The sequence below is a fragment of the Paramisgurnus dabryanus genome, chromosome 17 (assembly GCF_030506205.2).
Source record: "Paramisgurnus dabryanus chromosome 17, PD_genome_1.1, whole genome shotgun sequence".
In the NCBI taxonomy this organism is placed as follows: domain Eukaryota; kingdom Metazoa; phylum Chordata; class Actinopteri; order Cypriniformes; family Cobitidae; genus Paramisgurnus; species Paramisgurnus dabryanus.
In genome coordinates, this window is record NC_133353.1 from 11,930,067 (window position 1) to 11,950,306 (window position 20,240).

The 20,240-nt window shown below is 37.5% G+C and overlaps 1 protein-coding gene across 1 annotated transcript in view; it reads left to right on the top strand.

The window, feature by feature from the left end:
- The window catches only part of htra1a (HtrA serine peptidase 1a), a 33,863-nt gene extending 14,319 nt beyond the window's left edge, over positions 1-19,544 (top strand). The window contains exons 3-9 of the mRNA XM_065244968.2: positions 787-991; positions 12,949-13,143; positions 13,337-13,369; positions 16,981-17,095; positions 17,193-17,250; positions 17,704-17,799; positions 18,907-19,544. Coding sequence (XP_065101040.2) covers positions 787-991; positions 12,949-13,143; positions 13,337-13,369; positions 16,981-17,095; positions 17,193-17,250; positions 17,704-17,799; positions 18,907-19,075 — 871 coding nt within the window. The 3' untranslated portion in view covers positions 19,076-19,544. The remainder of the gene's footprint in view (positions 1-786; positions 992-12,948; positions 13,144-13,336; positions 13,370-16,980; positions 17,096-17,192; positions 17,251-17,703; positions 17,800-18,906) is intronic.
- The last annotated feature ends 696 nt before the right edge of the window (positions 19,545-20,240 follow it).

A 20,240-nucleotide genomic window follows, 5' to 3' on the forward strand; every position in this document is an offset into this window, starting at 1 on the left:
TGACTAGTGGTATGGTATACACTGATAAGAAAAAATAAACATTAATGGCATTAATCAAAACACTTACTTTGTCATATTAAGAACACTGTCATTGCTGCTGTCATCCTTGGGACGTCGTCGCTGAACTTTTTTGACAGCGATCAGCTGTAATGTTTTGGTCCTGCTCGATTTTCGTTGACATCGAGTAATATAATGGAACTTTTTTCATAAGATCCCCTGGGCGATAAACGATAAAATTTCATTTATCGCATTTTGGTCAGTGTTTTAACATGACAGAAGCTTAATGCTGTCCTGTGAAAACAAGCAACAGCCGGCATTTTTTCGTCACAGAGTGGCTTAAGTTTCTTCTCCGCCACAGAAAACCACCACAGGTTTATCAATCCCATCAAAAGTATATTTTGTTTTTGTTTGTTTGTTGATCACAAAGTACAAAGTAGATGAGGAAAACTAGGATTTCGTGTGTATTCAACACTTTGCCATTGTTGTTTACAATGCTTGGAATTGTCCGCTGTGATTTGTTAAGCGGATTTTTTGCATTCTGCAGTGAAGGATTTATAGTTTTATAGCGTTTTGGGAAAAGGGAGAAAAGATGACAAAATAGCACAACGGATATCGGATTTTGCGTAAAATTAAAAATTTACTTTTTAATACTGACCTGACACAATACACATTATTTTTAATGCCATTAATCGTATTTTGGAACCAACCCCTTCAAATATTCACAGCTTTTACTTTGCACTTTACCTCTGTTATCATCTATTTACACACTCTTTCTCTCTTGTTTAGGATGGTTTATTCTAAGCGTGAGATGGCAGTGGCAAGCGGGTCAGGATTTGTGGTGTCTGACGATGGCCTCATCGTGACCAATGCCCACGTGGTAGCCAATAAAAACAGGGTGAAGGTGGAACTCAAAAACGGAGTCTCATATGATGCAAAGATTAAAGATGTTGATGAAAAGGCAGACATCGCCCTCATAAAGATCGATCCACCGGTATGTAGAACTTTTAAAGAGATAGTATACCCAAAATGAATAATCACACTCATAAAACCCGTGACTCACAAAAATGAGTTTCTTTGTCCATTAAAATGAGACATTAGTCAGAATTATAATGACCGCTTCAGCCACATTTACTTTCATTATACCCATCAGTCTTTAGAGTTTCTGCTCATGTGTTTCACTGAAGAAAGTAATATGGGTTTAATTCAACTTTAGTGTAACAGAATTTTCCATTTTGGGTGAACTAATCGGTTTCAGTTGATATGTCCACCGTAATGTGTCCTTCAAGGACAAATCCTCGCCTCTTACTGGCATGGCAGGTGGATTTAAATCTTTTTGCAGTTATTTTTTCCCTTTGTAGTTTGACTAAATGAAGGATCACAGAAGGGTAAATAAGGATGAGGAAGTGAAAAGCAGGGGAGGTTATAAATGCATACAGATGGACAGAGAAAGTTTAGGCTCAAGGAACAGATGTTGTTCTCTTCATCATGTGTTTCGAAGCATACACACATTCACACAGGAAAAGCGGGACTGAAGTAAAACTCTTTTTACCAAAAATTTTTTGCAGCAGAAACGTAACATTTGTAGCCCACCACAGACCAAACATTTGTGTGGTTTGGTGTGCCTATTGCATAACGCAATTACAAAGAAAGCTACCACGATACACCAGATATGACAGGCTCTGTTTAGGGATATAGTTCGGTGCAACGTCACAAACTAAACACAAAAGAGTGTTTCATCAACACAAAGAAAGATCTGTCCAAGCTTAGTATTTGTAATATTAATATTTAATATTCGTTGTATATTGAGAACACATCATTTGGAAAGGAGACTTTTCATGTGCATCCAGAAATAGGAACATTACAGACCTATAAATACGTTATGACTAATGCATTCCTTATATGGTTTCTAGGGAGGAATTTTCTATTACCCACAAATCCCACACTTAATTGCCCCTGAATAACATTGCTGTTATTTAGCAACATTAGACGACAGTTTGACAGTATGTCAATGCTGGATGATAGACACCAGGGAGCATGTTTGGCTGACAACCCAAATCTCACAATCACTCACATACTGTACATGTTCCAGAGAAATGTAGCACAAGTAAGGCCAGACAGCATGTTTGATATGATCCAGTGTTCTTAAAGAATGCATAATTCTCCAGGATCAGATATCCTGGATCCTTGTAGCCAAAACAGATCCCAGACCAGTGCAGGGCTTTAGATATTTTATACCATTCTCCGTCAGCTGGTGTGCGTGCGTGTGTGTGTGTGTGTGTGTGTGTGTGTGTGTGTGTGTGTGTGTGTACCTGGTAATTATCACGTTGTGAGGAGCAATTGTCCCTACAAAGATAGGAATACCAGTATTTTTGTGACCTTGTGGGGACATTTTGTGGTCCCCATGAGGAAACAAATCAAACAGGATGATGTTTATTGAAAATCTAAGGTAGCAGAAAGTTTTCTGTGATGGTTGGGGTTAGGGTTTGGGTTAGGGGAAGGGAATAGAATATACAGTTTGTACAGTATAAAAACCATTACATCTATAAAATGTCTCCACAAAATATGGAAACCAGAATGTGTGTGTGTGTGTGTGCGCGCATGAAGAGAGAATAATAGATAAGGAGTGAAAGAAATGAATAGAGACGGTTAAAAATCTGATGTAAGTCAACTTTCTTCCAACAAGTGGGACATTTGGAATAAGTAAGTAAGTGAGATACAGAGAGGGAGGTAGAGAGAGAGAGAGAGAGAGAGAGAGAGAGGACATTGGCTTGATAGGCATAAGCTCTGGGATAGATCAGGCGAGGCAAGGCAATGTCCGTTGGGAGACTTTGTGTGTATGCATGAGAGACTCGTGTATGCCTGCACCCCTGTAAGCAATTACTGCAGTTTCTTCCTTTTTTCGGACACATGTTAAGAGGATTGAAGTAAGTTAGTGCCGACACAACACAAACACACAATTTCAAACCAACGAAAATGGATAACGTAAGCTTACATTTTTTTGTAAAATCCACATGTTGCCAAATTTGCGGAGATGTTAATTGCACTTACTCATAAAATAGATTTTTTTTTTCCCAAGTGGATGACCACAGTCTCATGCACCAACGTTACTGTAATGCCTTGACTAGATGAATTAAAAAGAGTCTATCATACCATTTGGAAGAAAATGAACAGCACATGGTTGGTGAACTGAAAGGGAGTAGGGCAGATTACTCTTTATTTTCTCCACAGTCTTTTGTCCTTTGTGCTTACGGTACTTTCTTCCTTCTTTCTCCCTTTATTGGTGGCTGTCTGCCTCTTGGGAAAGCAATAGTCTGTAGGCAAAATCCCAGACTTTGGAACAGGAAAGAGGGAACGCGTTCCCTCTCATAGGGAGGAAACGTGGTTAGAAAATAGGAATCCATATGTGTATGTTTGTGTGGGCACAACTTCACCCACATTCAAGGCAAAAGTGTAAGAATGGCAAGCTCTTAAAGGTCAATCTAGGAAGATCTGCAATTAGATGAACTTCCCATCATTCCTGTTTCCCAACTCAGATATGACTCGAACCTTCAGGAAAGTGAATCATTTTTATGTCTCAGCTCATTGCAGTTTTAGTCATCTCATCATTAAATCTTTTGTCTTCTCTTCTAGTCTTTTGCAAGTACTATAAATTTCTTTGGATTACCAATTTTCCAGTGTCCTAAAATGCAATCCAGACCGCAGGTTAGGCCAGAATTAGTCATTTAAAGAAATAGTAAAAAAAGAAAAAACTGTCATTAGAATATTCTGTCCACTCTTTTTCATATCAAAACAATCCACATTGAAAGGATCATAAAAGCTATATTAAAACAAACAAAAGATCACAGAACACATGCTGTTTCTGCTCATCTCATGTTAATCTTGAATACCTACTGTAGTATTGAGTAATATGCATTCTTTATATCTTCGAAGAGTCCTTTATCGGATTTATAAAAGACGGATCAGCTCTAGCAATTGTTTCCGGAAAAGCACAAGATCCAGTGGGAGGAGCGAGTCACAAGCAAGCAACACACAAAACATTATCCCACTATCTCTGGATAACTTATGATTCACTACATGTTGGTGAAGTTTACATTAAATGCACTTATGCTCCGATTGCCAACAAAACGGATATTTGATGCAGTTTTACTTACCACCTGCGACTCATGACCTGATTGGGACCACCCCATTTCAACGAAATCCAGCGTTAAACAAACACTCACACAAAACTCCGCTGCTACCTCGGATAAACAAACTATATCCATTGTTTCCATAAGGTTGGCTTACTTGGAAAGGTGAACAAGGCTTTCTTCTCCTTAAATCCAAAAACACACTTCCTCTTTCATGCCCAGGGGCGTCATGCACCAATTTTTTTTAAGGGGGCACAGTGTGCACAGATACAGAAATGTATGCATACACGGACATCAAACGAAATATTATAAAGCTTTCAGTCTTTTCCATGGCACTGTTTTGAGCCTTCCTGCCTTCATGACAAAAACCTCCAAAATAAAAGTGTTGACTAACTTTCATATCAAATACTATTCAATCGGAATAATGACATATTGGCATTTACATCTGGAACGGCATGTTTTGTTTATTCACGTTTTGTTTAATGACTTGTTTAATTGTGTCAATACATTTTGCACAACAACTGCATAATCCTATAAAATTAATGTAATTTTAAATCCATAAAGTTTATAAACAACGAAAATAACATAAGCTATAGCCAGATTGATTTTAATGTTCAATAATGGTTCAAAAAATTTTTAGATAAAAATTATTAGAGAAATTGATTTTTGCATTCAACTTTACCTCATGTGAACATGTGTGATATTCCGCGTCCCCGTGAACTTAGGCGAACTTTGGCGTTGTACCAAGAAGATGAATCTAAAATCTCTACTAATATAACGTTGAGACGGTCACATTTTAAACCATACAACCATACACAGAGGGGGTTAGCTGCACATTACCGTACTGGGGTTTGGAAATGTTGTGAACGTTTCTTCCACGTTTTAATTCCTCAGATAGCAAAATGCAGCAGCAACAGCAAAAAGCTCGTGAACGCGCTCAGACGTTGATGACATCATTGACTGCGCTGAATGCAGCGCCTGCCGCCAGCATAAATGTAACACGATCAAAACGGCAAAAATCTCCGAAAAGTGACAAGGATGCAGCAAATAATTAATAATATTGTGCATATTAAACTGATTAAAAGACAAATAACACATTAATGGACGCTTCTTTGATTTTGAGGCTCAAAAAACCAAGGGGGCAAGTGCCCCCTAAGTTTGAATGGGCATGACGCCTCTGTTCATGCCATTGTTGATTCTTGAATAAAACAAAGCTGTCAATGCAGTGATGCCTGTGACTTTTACTCAAAAGAAAAATGCTAATGAGCGTCCTTGTTCTCGCTCTCAGTCTGATTGACGTGTGAGCGTGCTTTAAGTTACCATAAAAGGAATATGGGGTCAATGAAACGTAATGGGTACCCATGTTCAGTGTTGGGGAAGTTACTTTTAAAATGTATACATTACAATATTAAGTTACTCCCCCAAAAAGATAGTAATTGCGTTACTTACTTACTTTTCATGGAAAGTAATACTTACGTTACTTTTAAAGGGACCATTTAAAATGTCCGCCAAAAAAAAATCAATTCATACTCCACACTCCAAACAGATGGGGGCAGTATACCTCCAGAAAGTGAGTTGGTCTATTTTAATTTAGCAGCTGCTAATTTAGCAGCATATATCAAGTTTGATTTACATTAGCAACTAAGTAAGTTATCATTAGTCACAAAAAAAACCATTCGGTCTCATTAAAATTGCAATGTTTTCCGCTACGTTTCGTGCGTCCATTTGGTATTCATTATCATCGAAGACATTTCAAGCTTCTTAGCTAATGTTACATTTTAGCATCAGCTTGGTAGATAACGGGTGAAAACCGGATCGGATCCATGGGTAGAGCTAACTATTAAACACTAACAGCTAAGAATGCGCGATAATTTGCATGCGATAGTCATTGCGCTTCTCGTCAGTGAAGCCGGTTTCTTGATTAAAAGTGAATCGCCATTAGCTGCTTTCAGATGGAGCCACATTTACTGCACAAAGCCGTAGTTCATGTACAAGCTGAGCATAGGTTATCACAATGCCTATTATAAGTGAACTTCTAGCGAAATACTAACAGCATCTTACTTACCAATCGAAAAGAAATGTTGTCATTTCGGAGTCGAACCTCATTTCTTTCATGTCCATTAGTTGTCTCCAGCGATGAAAAGCAGTGCCAGTATTTACTCTGGTTCGGTTCCTTTATTTATCAGATTTTATTTGTGATTCTGAGCGCGTTTTTTTCCCTGCAGCAAATGGTTTTGTTAGTGGTAAATGTCTCTTGCTTCAGCCATTCTTCCGCTCTCTTCCCTGAACTGAAATGTGTCCGAAAACCCTATTGCAAGGCAGGAAGGCATCAAGGCATGTCCGAACCCATGGCTGTCCGAATTGGATTTCTCTGAGCTGCCTTCATGCCTCTTAAGTCAACAAGTCAGCTGCCTTAGTTTTCGGACGCAGCGGTAGTAGAGGGCTGTACTCAAACACATGCGACTTATCCGTGTATTGCAGTTTGGCTGGCGCTTATGTGCGTGGCCCGCATACCGCCTCCCATGGTCGAAACTGGTATTACGACACCTGCCGGGCTGTAGCTAGTAATTTAGCATGCTAACTCATTTTTTAAAATCTTTTACCTCAGTTATTACAAATGGCACCTTTAAGTTACTTTTGCGTTACTTTTTCTTACTTGGCTGAGGCTTGATCTCTTTCAGGCCTTGCAGGTGTTTTATATGACTGAAAATTCTATATTTTTCCATCACAAAAATGTCAAGCGCTGGCCTGCCAACTCAAACTGTTCCCGCTCAGAGTGTGTAATTCTACGTGACCATGTTCAGTTTAATTCAGTACATACTTTATTTTTTATCAAATTAATTAAACTGAAAAGTAACTCGTATTGCTCTTCAAGATCTCAATTATTTGTCCTAGACTTAGGAACTAAAGGAAATGTAGTCTTTAATGCAAGACTCTCTTGCATCTCATGTATGTCTCCTGAGAAATAGCCTGCTAATCTCATGTGTCTGCTCTAGTTTCAGAAGGGGTCACAAACTGCTCATCTTGCCCAAGATTCCAAAGTCTGCAAACTTCGATATTTCAATATGAGCCTGATATTTCCAATCAGATTTTTCCAACACCTGATTGTGTTGGCTATTATTACATCTCCTCATGAATTTTAGAGGGAACAAAGTAAACACATCCATCTGAGTTGAATCATAACTGATGATGCAATTACTTCTCCTCCATTTAAAGAGAAATCTCTCAGCAATAACATTTCCCTCTGGAGTCCCACAGCCACATCCAACACAACCACCGCAGATGGAGAGTTTGCTTTATGCAATTAAACTGAAGCTTTTCATTTAGAATGAGTTCAGTAATTAGAGACACAGTATGCAATGGGGTGCATACTTAAAGGCTCAATAATGATAGAGAAGGATGGATAAGTTCACAGTAACTTAATTCTTACTGCATGAATGTGCAGATGTTAATGATGTATGTATGGTTGATTTAGGAGCAAATGTGAAATATGTTTTTTCATCCCCCAGGCTCATTTACCATATGTGCCTTTGCCTACATTTTTTCATGACCTAAAATGCGTTGCTCCAGGTACATATCTCTGCATCTTTCAATGATAGAGGAGTTGGGTTTTTGTCTGTTTTGATGTTGGACTTTTAAAGTGACAATTTGTAGTTTTTCAACCTTCATAATATATTTTCAAGACCCTTGTGATGGTACATCGATTTAAAATAGGTTGAATGACATGTCCACCATAGCCTGACGGGGTCTGTATCGCTTTTACTCATACTTTTAAACTTGGGGTTTTCTGGTAGTAAACCGAGCACAAAACAAAAAACTACAAAAATCGGCATACGTCACTTTCTCCACTTCCTCAAATTCGGACGTGAGAGCACAACTACTTATTTTCCTGATGTTTTTGTCATGGCCGAAGCAGCAACTAAGAAAAAGAAACCCAAGGTTTTGCGGGAGGAGACCAGAAAGAGAAAAGGGGAGAGTGACAGAACAAAAAGGAGGACGAGAATCAATTATTTTGGGCCAGCGTTCGCTCACCGGCGTGAACTAAAGAAGGAGGAGGGGTTTCTGACCGATGCTGACTTGGCCCTCAAGCTTTTGTATTAGTAAGTAATGTTAAGTCCTGTCTGGCACCCGAACACTATTTTTGACGTGAATTTTACTGGAGGCTACTTGGAGAGTTTAGAGAAAGACTTATATCACGTGACATTGTGGTGCCCTGGTGGCGTCATGGACCTACGACACAGGCGATCCGGGTTCAGTTCCCCTTTAAGGCAATATTTTTTTTAATATAAACTTTAACCAGGCGACCACCATTATAACTGGCTTGTAAACGTGAGCTACGCAATCTTTTGGCATTGGAAAAAATAAAACCCATGAAATTATATTATATGACACATGACATGCTGGAATGCACACTTTGTGACCTAAAGAGTTGTCTTCTTTGCGACAGTGCTGCGGTGCTTGTGGCCTCTAGTGACCAAAAAGTTCCATGGTGTGCCTTTAAAGTTACGAGGCAAATTAAAACCTGTTCATCTTGGTTAAGTAGATTTGTGCCATTTGGTATTTATTTATTGTCATATACGCGCAAATGCACGGCATGCCTAAGCAACTTACAATGTCCTTACGGTTTCATTTTAATAAAACACAGGAGACTTAATCATACAGCTGGATTTTGATAATTCGTTACTCTCCCCTTTGTAAGTCTTCATCATTCTTCCTGTGAACAACATATTCTTGACTTTCTTCGACCAAACACGATCAATCCTGACAGTAACAACATCAGACATTAATCTGCCACAGTCACACAGCATGAAGTGAAGAATATACGCCAATAATGTTCAGAAAGTTTGAAACCATAAATAAACTGGTGCCTCCAGTGCCTCTAGTGGACACTGGTGAAAGATGCAGCCGTATGTACCAGGAGCAAAGTATTTTGGGTTATGCAGAAAAATCAACACAGTCTCACACCCATGGCGTCAATATTTGACGACACTTGACCATGCGTCAATATGTTGACGCGGAGGGTATACCCTCCGCGTCACTTTTTGACGAACTGGGGACTTCAATACTATTAGGTACGCGAAATTAAACAGTTGTCGCCTGACATTGGGGTTAGGGATAGGTTTGGGTAGGGATGTCATTATGTAAATCTAACCCTAAACCGACGCGAAAATGGTAGAAAATGGTAAGAAAATAGGAAAGAGAATTTCGCGTACCTGATAGCATTGAAGTCCCCAGTTCGTCAAAAAGTGACGCGGAGGGTATACCCTCCGCGTCAACATATTGACGCATGGTCAAGTGTCGTCAAATATTGACGCCATGGGGTGAGACTGGGTTGGAAAAATAGGTACGTCCAATGAGCCTGTGTAGGTTTTTCTAGTGTGTGTGAAAGCCAACCTGTTCCTCTAGAAACTCTCTAGCTACATAACAACAGGCTAATAATAACATAAACCTTCCCTTAACTATGTTACCCATTTTGCACCTGCTTGTTAAAGCGCACTTACCAGAATGGATTTAAAAGCTGTGGGCAGTGTAATTACTCAGGAAATGTCTGTTTTGGATCTTCAAACTGATTAACTCAACATGTAGCTCACAAAACAAAAGCAATACATCACACCTAATTTTGTAGGCTGGTGCGTTAATTGCCTCATGCCGGTTAGAGAACATTATGTTCACAGTTGTGAATCGAGTGGTATTTGTATTCATTGATGCTCGCTTTATTATATTCATCTGATGTGAGTCAGGCTGGTACATGTGTATTTACAACAGTCTGGAATGTACAGTAGGGCTTTACAGTATATAAGATGGTTTTACATCTAAGTTTAAATTAGATAAAACGTTGTTTGGCTCATCTTGTGACATGTATCTTCAACCTCTCTTTCAAGATCCCTATCATACTTGCATAGACTTTGTTATCTCTGTTTGGTTTTGGAAGTTCTTTCATTGGCATCGGGTAAGGGCGTAACTGTTTTTACATGTCCGGGATTGACGGGTATTCCCTGACTGCAGAATTGTTAACAAACACACCTGGGTAGCTCAGTTCTTTTATAAGCCAGATGGATGCAGGTGTTTCTGCTGGTTTATAAGGGACTGTTGACCTGCATGGTGTCTCACAAAGCAGAGCTTCAATAGAATTCATGACCTGTTTGTTAACCTCTCAACCTGCTAAAAAGTTAAGTGTGCTGGTATTTAATGAGCCCACCAGCACGATTTCCTTAGTCAAATAGTATTGCTACAAAAACCATACTTTGGTTGAATTTTACTTGTCGAGTAAATCACTACATAAAATATGACTGCATTATAATACAGACAGTATGCTGTAAAGAAGTGTTTTATGTTTTTTTATACTGTGCTGTTGTACAATTATTGCATGAATATACAGAAGATAGCCTATATTTTGAGTTTGGACACGAACAACGAGTCATCTTGTGGTGAGGACAAAGAGCGGGAAATGCTCACAGGGTGGTTTTCCATGTGAATGTTAAATGGAAACTATCATTTCACGCAGATTCAGCATGGTTGACCAAAATGCCACATTTACACAAAATGGCTGACTTTGCTGTGGCTTATACGTGGTGTGAGTTTTGAAATGACCTTCTTGTCTAAGGAATGATCTCACTCTTTTGAAATGGTAAGTGCCGATGTTCCCACCAGGACCATTGGCAGCTGATTTTGATTCCAGCACGTGCACATATTGACACAGTTATATTTCGCAGCTGTGATATGTGGCATCTTTCATTAAGACTAGAGGCGTGTGATTCATAAACAAATGGTTGTTTTGATCCACTTCCTTTTGGTGATCCAAATAACCAGTGTGCAAATCAGAAGTGATTTGTTTGAACAATTCAGTTCTCTAATTAAACTTGATAGGGTTGCGATGGAACACATAAAACACAATAAATACATTAACATAAATGAATCAATGTGTCCAATGTGTTTTAAATGTTGTGTGACTGAAAAATTTATCAAACTTAGTGCCAATGCTAAACAGTTAAGCCACACTATTTACTTTGCTCTATCCCATCCTCTTTTCACTATATTCTCAGAAATAAAGGTACAAAGGCTTTTACTGAGGCACTAACCCTAAATCTTTAAAAAGTACACCTTTGTACATAAAGGGTGCATATTAGTACCTCACAGGTACTTCAAAGATACATATCTGTACTTAAATGGTACATAAAGGGTACTGTTGAGTGGAAGAAATGGGTTTATGAAGGAGGAGGAGAGCATTTTTTTATATAATCTTGTTTATCAGCCATTATCATCTCTTTATCCTCTTCTATTTTTAAAACATTTAGTAGCGCAGGTCAAGTTCGCAGAGAGTTCACCTGATGATAAAAGCTCAAGATCAGTTTACTGTACATCTCTGGCCATTCACTTTTTTTCGGCATCTCCATTAGATAGATGCTTGTCGAGTAGCTAAGTGCAGTGACTTAAAATGCAGAAATGATGCTTTGTGATGAAAAGAGGTCTGCAGAATGCAGTTTCTTCAAAAATGTTAAAATATTTAAAGGTTTTTATTTGCCTTGACATCTCAATAGACAAAAAGCTCACTACATTACTGCTACTCTAAACTAAAATGCTTAAAATACAAATCGAACAGAAATTGTACGCGACTGTGTCTGTGAAAACCCAGCTCTCAGGTAAAAGGTACAAAAGTTGTTATTATGGTACCTTTTAAAAAGGTTCTATTATGTACCATTTTGGTACAATTATGCACCTTTGTGGCACCAGTATGCACATACAAAAGTGTACTTTTTAAAAAGGTACGCCCCAGTGACAACGTTTGTACCTTCTTGTACCTTTTTTTCTTTTGAGAGAGTACATAAAGTCACCCTACATAATGTAAAAAACATTCGGTAACACTTTACTTGAAAGGGTGTTGTAGTTGTTATGTCAAGTTTTCAGAACAAAGACATCTCAAACAATGTCATATTTGCATAAAAATGACATAATTTTAAAAAATGACACTTAATGATAGTTGTCATAAATGTGCATACAATCTCCTTCATGTTCATGACACGTGTCATGTCAGTCCTGTCAGTCTTATGAACGATCCTTCAAGTAAAGTGTTACCGAACATTCTGTAAAAAGAAGTGATATTGAGATATAGAGGTTGAAACAAACAAACAATCAGTGCTCCTAATCTCATCATTAAATTATAAAACTTCAGCCTGGATTTTACAAACAGAGTCCTGTATATGTCTGCAAAAAGTAATTGTGTCTGGTGTGAATATCAAGCTCCTGCTCGCTGTTTACTCCGTGGCTCTATTTTTACTCTCTGTAAACAAAACAGAGACCCAGTCAGTGACTAAACACAGATATTCTGTTGTCATGATCATCGCACTAATCAGGCCTTTGTGTTGAGAGGCAAGATTCCTTAAATGATACCCCGCTGGAAGAGGAAAACAGCATTCTGATTCGTCCTGTCCCGTTTTGACTGCCTGTTTTTCCGTGATGTCATAATGGTTCCTGGCGATAAGGTTTCAGAGGTCCGAATTTAAAATCCAAACTCCTTGCAGACACTTGATAGCGGAAGCAGGGTGTTATAATGGGGCTGTTTGTATGGCAGATCTTGGCACAGGAAATTGAAGGGTAGAATTATGAAATTGCCTATGTGTGCCACTGTGTCACCATTTATGCCGTGACTGACACTGCAGTGTTATAAAGTTGCTAAAATGTCAAAACAGCTGTGTCGGGTAGACTGTTGGATTTCTTTTATAAAGTTTACAAGCCTTATGATTGTGTAGGGTTTGGATATTTTCGTCATATGGACTGTTAATAAAATCTATATTTGCAATGTTTTTTTTTCTCTTTCCGACAGAGTAAGCTTCCTGTACTTTTACTCGGACGATCGGCCGACCTCAGACCAGGAGAATTTGTGGTTGCCATCGGCAGCCCGTTTTCCCTTCAGAATACAGTTACCACCGGGATAGTGAGCACCACACAGAGAGGAGGGAGAGAGTTGGGACTGAGGAACTCTGATATGGATTATATACAAACCGATGCCATCATTAATGTTAGTGAATTATAATGCACTGTTAATACAAAGTTTTTTTTTTTATTATACAACAGCATACACCATAAATGTCCCTTGCAGAGCATGTGGCTGTTCATTGGTTGCTCACAAATCCATAAACACACAAACTAAGCCATTAAACACCAGCATGTCTTAATAAATTTTTTTTTAATAACTCTTCTTTCTTTTACAGTTTGGTAATTCAGGAGGACCGCTAGTCAATCTGGTGAGCAGTTTGTCATTCTAAGACTTTTGCAATACATATTTTAGTTCACACATTTGTATGGGTGCATATGATCAGTGTCTATTTCCCCAGCATACGTGTGTTTTTGTGTCTAGTGTTACAGTAATCCCACCCTGGGATTTGACATGGTGGTACTCAGGCCATTAGTTCTAATGTATGTGTCAAATATCTGATCCAAGTGCTGATCCTGAATCTTTTTGCTGTACATATACTAATGTAAAGGATCTTACACCGTTAAAATTATGTATGTGCAGTTGTTACTGTAAGGATCTATTTGTAATTCACCTGACCATTATAAATGACTTGGAGCAACTGCCGTATTTTCCGGACTATAAATCACACTTTTTCATAGTTTGGCTGGTCCTGTGACTTCCAGTCAGGTACGACTTATGTCAAAATTAATTCATATGAACCAAGAGAAACCATTACCGTCTACAGCCGCAAGGGTCCGCTCTATGCTGCTCTTGTATTTATGTAATTCAATGTTGTGGAATGACTTCTAACTAAGCTTTTTAAAACTTGATTTGGCTTGTCGTGTTAATTTAGCCTATTCAGCCTCCCAGGTATGTTCGATATGAAATTGTGTTCGGTGAATAAATGGTAAGGTTAACATGTAGGCCTACGGGCATCTATTCAGCCTGCTGTTCTGTGTGCCATTGCTTAGTTGAATAACTTGCATTTCCAGATTAAATGTCTGTCCTTGGGCTTGGATTTTGTGAACAAATTTTTTTATAAACGCGACGTATAGTCCAGTTCAACTTATATATGTTTTTTCCTCTTCAAAACGCATTTACGGAGTATATGCGACTTATACTCCGGAGCGACATATAATCCAGAAAAGACGGTAGTCATATTACATAAAATATCTGTTACAAACGAAAGCAGTTCATTTAGATTTTACCACAAGTACTTATTAAAAAAATTAAATTGCAGCATTTCATATTAAAAAGGACTTCTTTGACGTAAGCAAAAAGGAACGGGAGGCTGTGCTGTTTTGTGAATAATTCATGGATAAAGGGCGCTGTTAGGCATGACGCAAATTGGAATCAATGCAAGGCGTTTATCCATTATTTATTTATGATACAGCACTAGCTTCAAGTACCTTACTGCTTTTATAAAACGATCACCACACAATACAAATATATGTATTTAAAGTAATATTTGGGCAATTTTTGCCTTTATTGATAGACAGTATTTAAAGAGACGACAGGAAAGTAGCAAAGGAATCAGCAAAGGACCTCAAGCCGGGATTCGAACTCCGGTCAGGGGCGCTGCTAAGGATTTTGGGCCCCATGAAAAGAATCTTGACAGGGCCCCCAACACAGCTGAGACTTTTTCATATTAATTTACATAAAACCATGCACTTTTATGGTATTTTGACTACCAATGGGGTTGAATTAAGTGTTTAATTCAAAATTGTAATTGAATTAAGTGTTTAAGAAAAAATAAATCTTATTTCACAATTTTTTTCTCACCCCATTGGCAGATCATTTTGCTTGTTTTAAGGACAATTTCACTTAAATTGTATATTAATTTGTCTTAAAAATAGGGCTGTCAAAAGATTAATCGTGATTAATCACATCTAAAATAAAAGTTTGTGTTTACATAACATATGTGTGTGTAGTGTGTATAATTAATATTTATATATAAAACACACACAGTCATGTATATATTTAAGAAAAATTGGTTATATAAATTATATAAATGTTTATACAGTATATAAATGCAAATATTTCTTAAATATACACATGAATGTGTGTGTATTTATATATACATAATAATTATACACATTACACACACATATGTTATGTAAACACAAACTTTTATTTTAGATGTGATTAATCACGATTAATCTTTTGACAGCCCTACTTAAAAATAGACTCATTTACTCATCAAGAAAAAGCATCTTAATTTAAGAATTTTTAGATATGTTTTCTACTGAAAACAAAACAAAAATACTAAGTAAGAAAGTCATTTTTTGATAAAAACAAACCTGTTAATAAAAAGTTGCAACCAGAAACATTTTATATTGAATATTTTAATTGCTGCTTATACTGTATACCCGAAAATAACGGGAAAGAAGCCTATATTATTAAAATACCAATAGAGTTTGTTATTTTCATTTTTATTTTATTACACGACACAATATAACATATTTTAGCATATTAAAGTGTTTTTTCTTGTTTTAAAACATGAATTTATAATGTTTATTAGTGGAACTAAAGATTGGATTAAACTTGAAACACATGTGATCGTTGTCATCAGTGAGGCAACCAATCACGTAAAGCTGTGTCGTCATAACAACTCCGTGCAGCCGCTCTGGAGAAGCTGCACCGGCTGAGCTAGCCGGCTACTCTCTAAACGCTCTTGCGGTACTTAAAAACCATATGACATGTGCCTGCAGTGCCAGCTGAAGTCGAACACACCTAAGCTGTGTTGCTTGGATTATACAATTTGGGTGGACTGAACCATTTTATGATAAGTGAGAGGGAGGCAAGGGGCCCTCGGACGTTTGTGTTTCCTAAACAAATAAATTTTTTGATACCAGGAAACAGCAAATAGAATAATTTAAAGTTAATAATTTTTACTATTAAATTATTTTTTTAGCACCACAATTTTGGGGGCTTTTCGGGGCCCCCTCTTACTGGTGGCCCCCGAGAATCGTCATTGTTCACCCCCCCTTTACAGCACCCCTGACTCCGGTAGCCGCAAGTGTGTCTGCACCATATGTCAGGGCACTGTCCACTACACCAGCGGCTCCGACACAATGCAAATATTAAAGTTTCAATACAACTTTTATGAAGTAAAATCACTAAAAGCCTTTCTTACGTTGGCAAATAGTCCCTGACCAACTGTGATGGTTTCAAGTGTTAAAATACCTTTCTGAGGATCAGAATCAAGGACTGGAACCAACCATGTAAATTATATATTAGGGTGGTCCTTATAATGGGTCACATTTTTTTTAATGTTCAACCTAAATGTGTTAGGATATCAATAAAAACACACTGTGAACATTTTTTGAATTGTTCCTACAATATCTAGAGGTTGCTCAAAGCCTCTAAATATATTTCCGAAATCACATATTTTTGCAAAAACTTTACCATTTAAAAATTCACAAAACACATAAAACTTGCTTCTTGGAGGGTAACTTTGTTTCAGTTATTTCAGTCTCTTCTGATCCGAGTAACCATATAGCGGACTTGCTTCGTGTTGCTTCAGCCATTGTCTCGGTGTATATTGTCTATTGTGCTTTATTCAAATTGAAGCTTTCTTGCTTTGAAAGACATATCAAAACTAAAACAGGAGTTTAAATTGCATGAAGCATGGTCAAATACGTCCATTGTTGCCATAAGTATATTACTAAACAATTATACATGCTACTGTAGGAATAAGTATCACATAATTCGCAAATGTGATAAAGTTTTCTTATTTATTTATTCAAACATATTGGTGGGGAGAGAGCATGAACTTTTACATTTTAAAGAAAATTAATTGAAAAAACAGTAGATTTTAGATTTGGCACTACAGGTTTTGGTGTTATCTGACCTGCCCTCTATAACTTTCTAATTTGAGAACATGTCTATTTCCTATAGGATGGTGAAGTGATTGGAATCAACACATTAAAAGTCACAGCAGGAATTTCTTTCGCCATTCCATCAGACAAGATACGGCAGTTTCTTGCCGAGTCGCATGACAGACAGGCCAGAGGTGTAATATACAGTACACACATAACTGAGATATAAAATACTCTGGAGTGTGCGGTTATCTCATTCGATGCTGTGTTTATGTTGTGTTCCTCTGACAGGCCGTGGAGCAATAAAGAAAAGATACATCGGTGTTCGTATGATGACCCTCACTCCTGCGTAAGCACAACCTTATCCATGTATCACCAAACAAAATAATGCCTTCTATAAAAACGTTTCAAGTATTTTGTCACTTTAAACATGTATTTGATCACTTTTAAGATTAAAAGTGTATGTCTGGCACATAGGGTGAATCAATAGCATTTGCAAAAAAGCAAACAGACAAAAACATTTTGTTAAGTGACTTTCAAAACAGACTGATAAACCATAATGTGACTTTCCTGTAGCAAGTGAAATTGAAATAATATCAAAATCTGTTTTATAAAAAACAACCCATGGGACTGGGCCTTATAAGTGTCTAAAGAAAAACCCTGAATATGTAATTATGTGATGTTTTTTTGTTCAATTTTTATATCCGATGCAGTTTGCATATTTCACTGTTATGAATTGCCGCTGATAGGCCCAAGTAATGTGTTTTGATGTAATTACCTGTATATTAATTTCTGCTCACAGACTGACCAAAGAGCTGAAAGGTCGACTGCGGGATTTTCCTGACATCACGTCAGGAGCCTATGTCATCGAGGTCATCTCCAGAACCCCAGCTGCAGCGTAAGTCTCATAAATTCTACATCCTATAATGCCAATGAAGTCAAAAGTGCAGGTCAACTACTTTGCAAGTCTGTTTTAACTGGCCATGTGCACATGATCTCTGCCTCTGGCGTCATACAGTACATAGATGAATATTGTCTTTGGCTCCCTCTACCTCCACATGTTTAAAATTATATTCACACGCACACAAAACCCTGCTGATGTGTACAGTACAATACGGTATGTTTACTTAAACCTCTTCTTTTGTATTATTTGATACCATGTATGATGTGGGCCCATAATGCATTTCACGTACAGTAAAAGTCTGAACTATGCCTTGAACTGTCACTTCTCTTTATTCGCCATGCAGTTCAGGCACTGCCACATCATAGCCACAATACAAAAGCATTTTTTCTTTGTTATACGCCTGTCAGCAACAAAAGCAAACACTTACTTGAAATGAACACTGAGTGTTTCTGATGGTCAGTCGGGGATTGCAGGTCCATGTGATGAAATTCCTTGTGCATGAAATGCTGTTTTGATATAATTCCAGAACCACCAGTCCAATACCACATCCTGATTCAAGAAAATCTGGGCCATGTTAAGAACATGCTCGGATGGCAGCCATATACAAACACAACTGCTTTCCTTTGTCTGTATAACACCACTACGGTTATGATTCACAGTTGAATAACAGATGATCACCAAATATCACAGTTACAGTCCAACACACAGGACGTACTTGTGAAGTCTTGTATATAAGATGTTATTCTGTGCCATGGAGATTTGAATACCGTGTAATTGTTTTCAATGACCTAATATAAATGTAGGTTTGTTTTAAAAGTGAGTTATAGAGCAATTATGCCTTTAATATTGATGTGTTAATGAAGCGTTTTGTTCTACAACAACTGTACAAACACGTTACGTATGGCCCTCAGTGTTGGTTTTGGAAGTTCCTCCGGTGTAAGTCTGGAAATATCCAGCACTGTTTAATTTGTACTGGAGAGATTTCATCTTTGTTATGTAAACTTGCATGATCTCTGTTCGAAATATAAAACTATTTTAATCCTCATCTTTCCTTGTACTTTTTCTCAAATCTCTTCCTATTCTTCTCTGTCTGTTGTGCAGTGCTGGACTTAAAGAACACGATGTCATTATTTCCATCAATGGTGAGCAAATCTCCTCAGCAACGGATGTAAGCGCAGCCATCAAAAAAGACACCACTTTACGCGTGGTTGTTCGACGAGGAAACGAGGACGTCATTCTTACTATCATCCCTATGGAGATTGACCCTTGACCCTAACTAAGCCTAGTGCTCCTCGGCCACACCCATGAACTTACGTGGGCGTGTCTTTGGCCCCACCCCTTTTCTTGGACATCTGTCCGTGTTCTTGAAATGACTGGCAGGGTGAAAGCTCAGCCTGAAGATTTTATACTGTACAAAGCACATTGATATAGATCCATGTTCACATGTATTAATGCAATTTTTATCATAATTATTTAGAGATTATTACTACTGTTTACTGTTTAACAAACACTATTAGATATTATTAGATTTTTAAAGATTTATTTTCAAGTTCTCAACAATGTATTGGAATGCACAGCAGTTTAGTTTTTTATAACTTGATTAGAATTTGTAACATTTTTTTGTAAAAAAAATAAGCTGTTTTTTTTTCATTTTTGCTATTGAAATGATTAAAAACCTTTTGATATTTTGCTTTTCAAGAGCATAACTGTTTTTTAATAAAAGTTTTACATTACACTGGTGAAGCCTACTGTCGCACATTGAAACCAAACAGAGACCAAAATAAAACCTATGAACACATTGACACATAATGTCTACTAGACCAGATGTTATGAGATATATATTTTTTTAGGGTTGTTTGTGACTCTGAAGTATATATGTAATGCAAGTACAATGTAAGTACATGCAATATATAAAGCAAAGCAGCATTGCAATGAAACAGTATAGTACAGTCGTTTTTACAGTACACATATAAAAAGACAAAAGAGTGTTCTAACTTTTTAACCAATACCAATAAAGCCAACAAAGTAATAGTACAGGCAATCAAATGTGAGTTCTGTGCTTTTGTGGTGACTTGCTGTTTGGCCGTGCAGCAAAATCAGATGAAGTCATGAACTCTCTGTGTACAGTCTATGATAAATGTGAGACACAAATCAGCTGACAGCTAAAGATCCCAAGAAAGAGGCATGAGTCAGACCTGTCGTGAATAAACCCAGAGCTTTCAGAGATGAAAAATTTCCTAGTGCCACATATGCAAGTTATTGAAAGGTTTAAAAAGCTCCATTTTGTTTTTATAACAATCACTTGTAGCAAAACTAAATAAATATGTATGATGTATTGTTCAATACAAACAACTGTAATGAAAAACACCGACAAACATTGCCTTTGTTCATTTAATTTAGGAACCATCTGTACACCTTTTTGAAGCAAATGCATT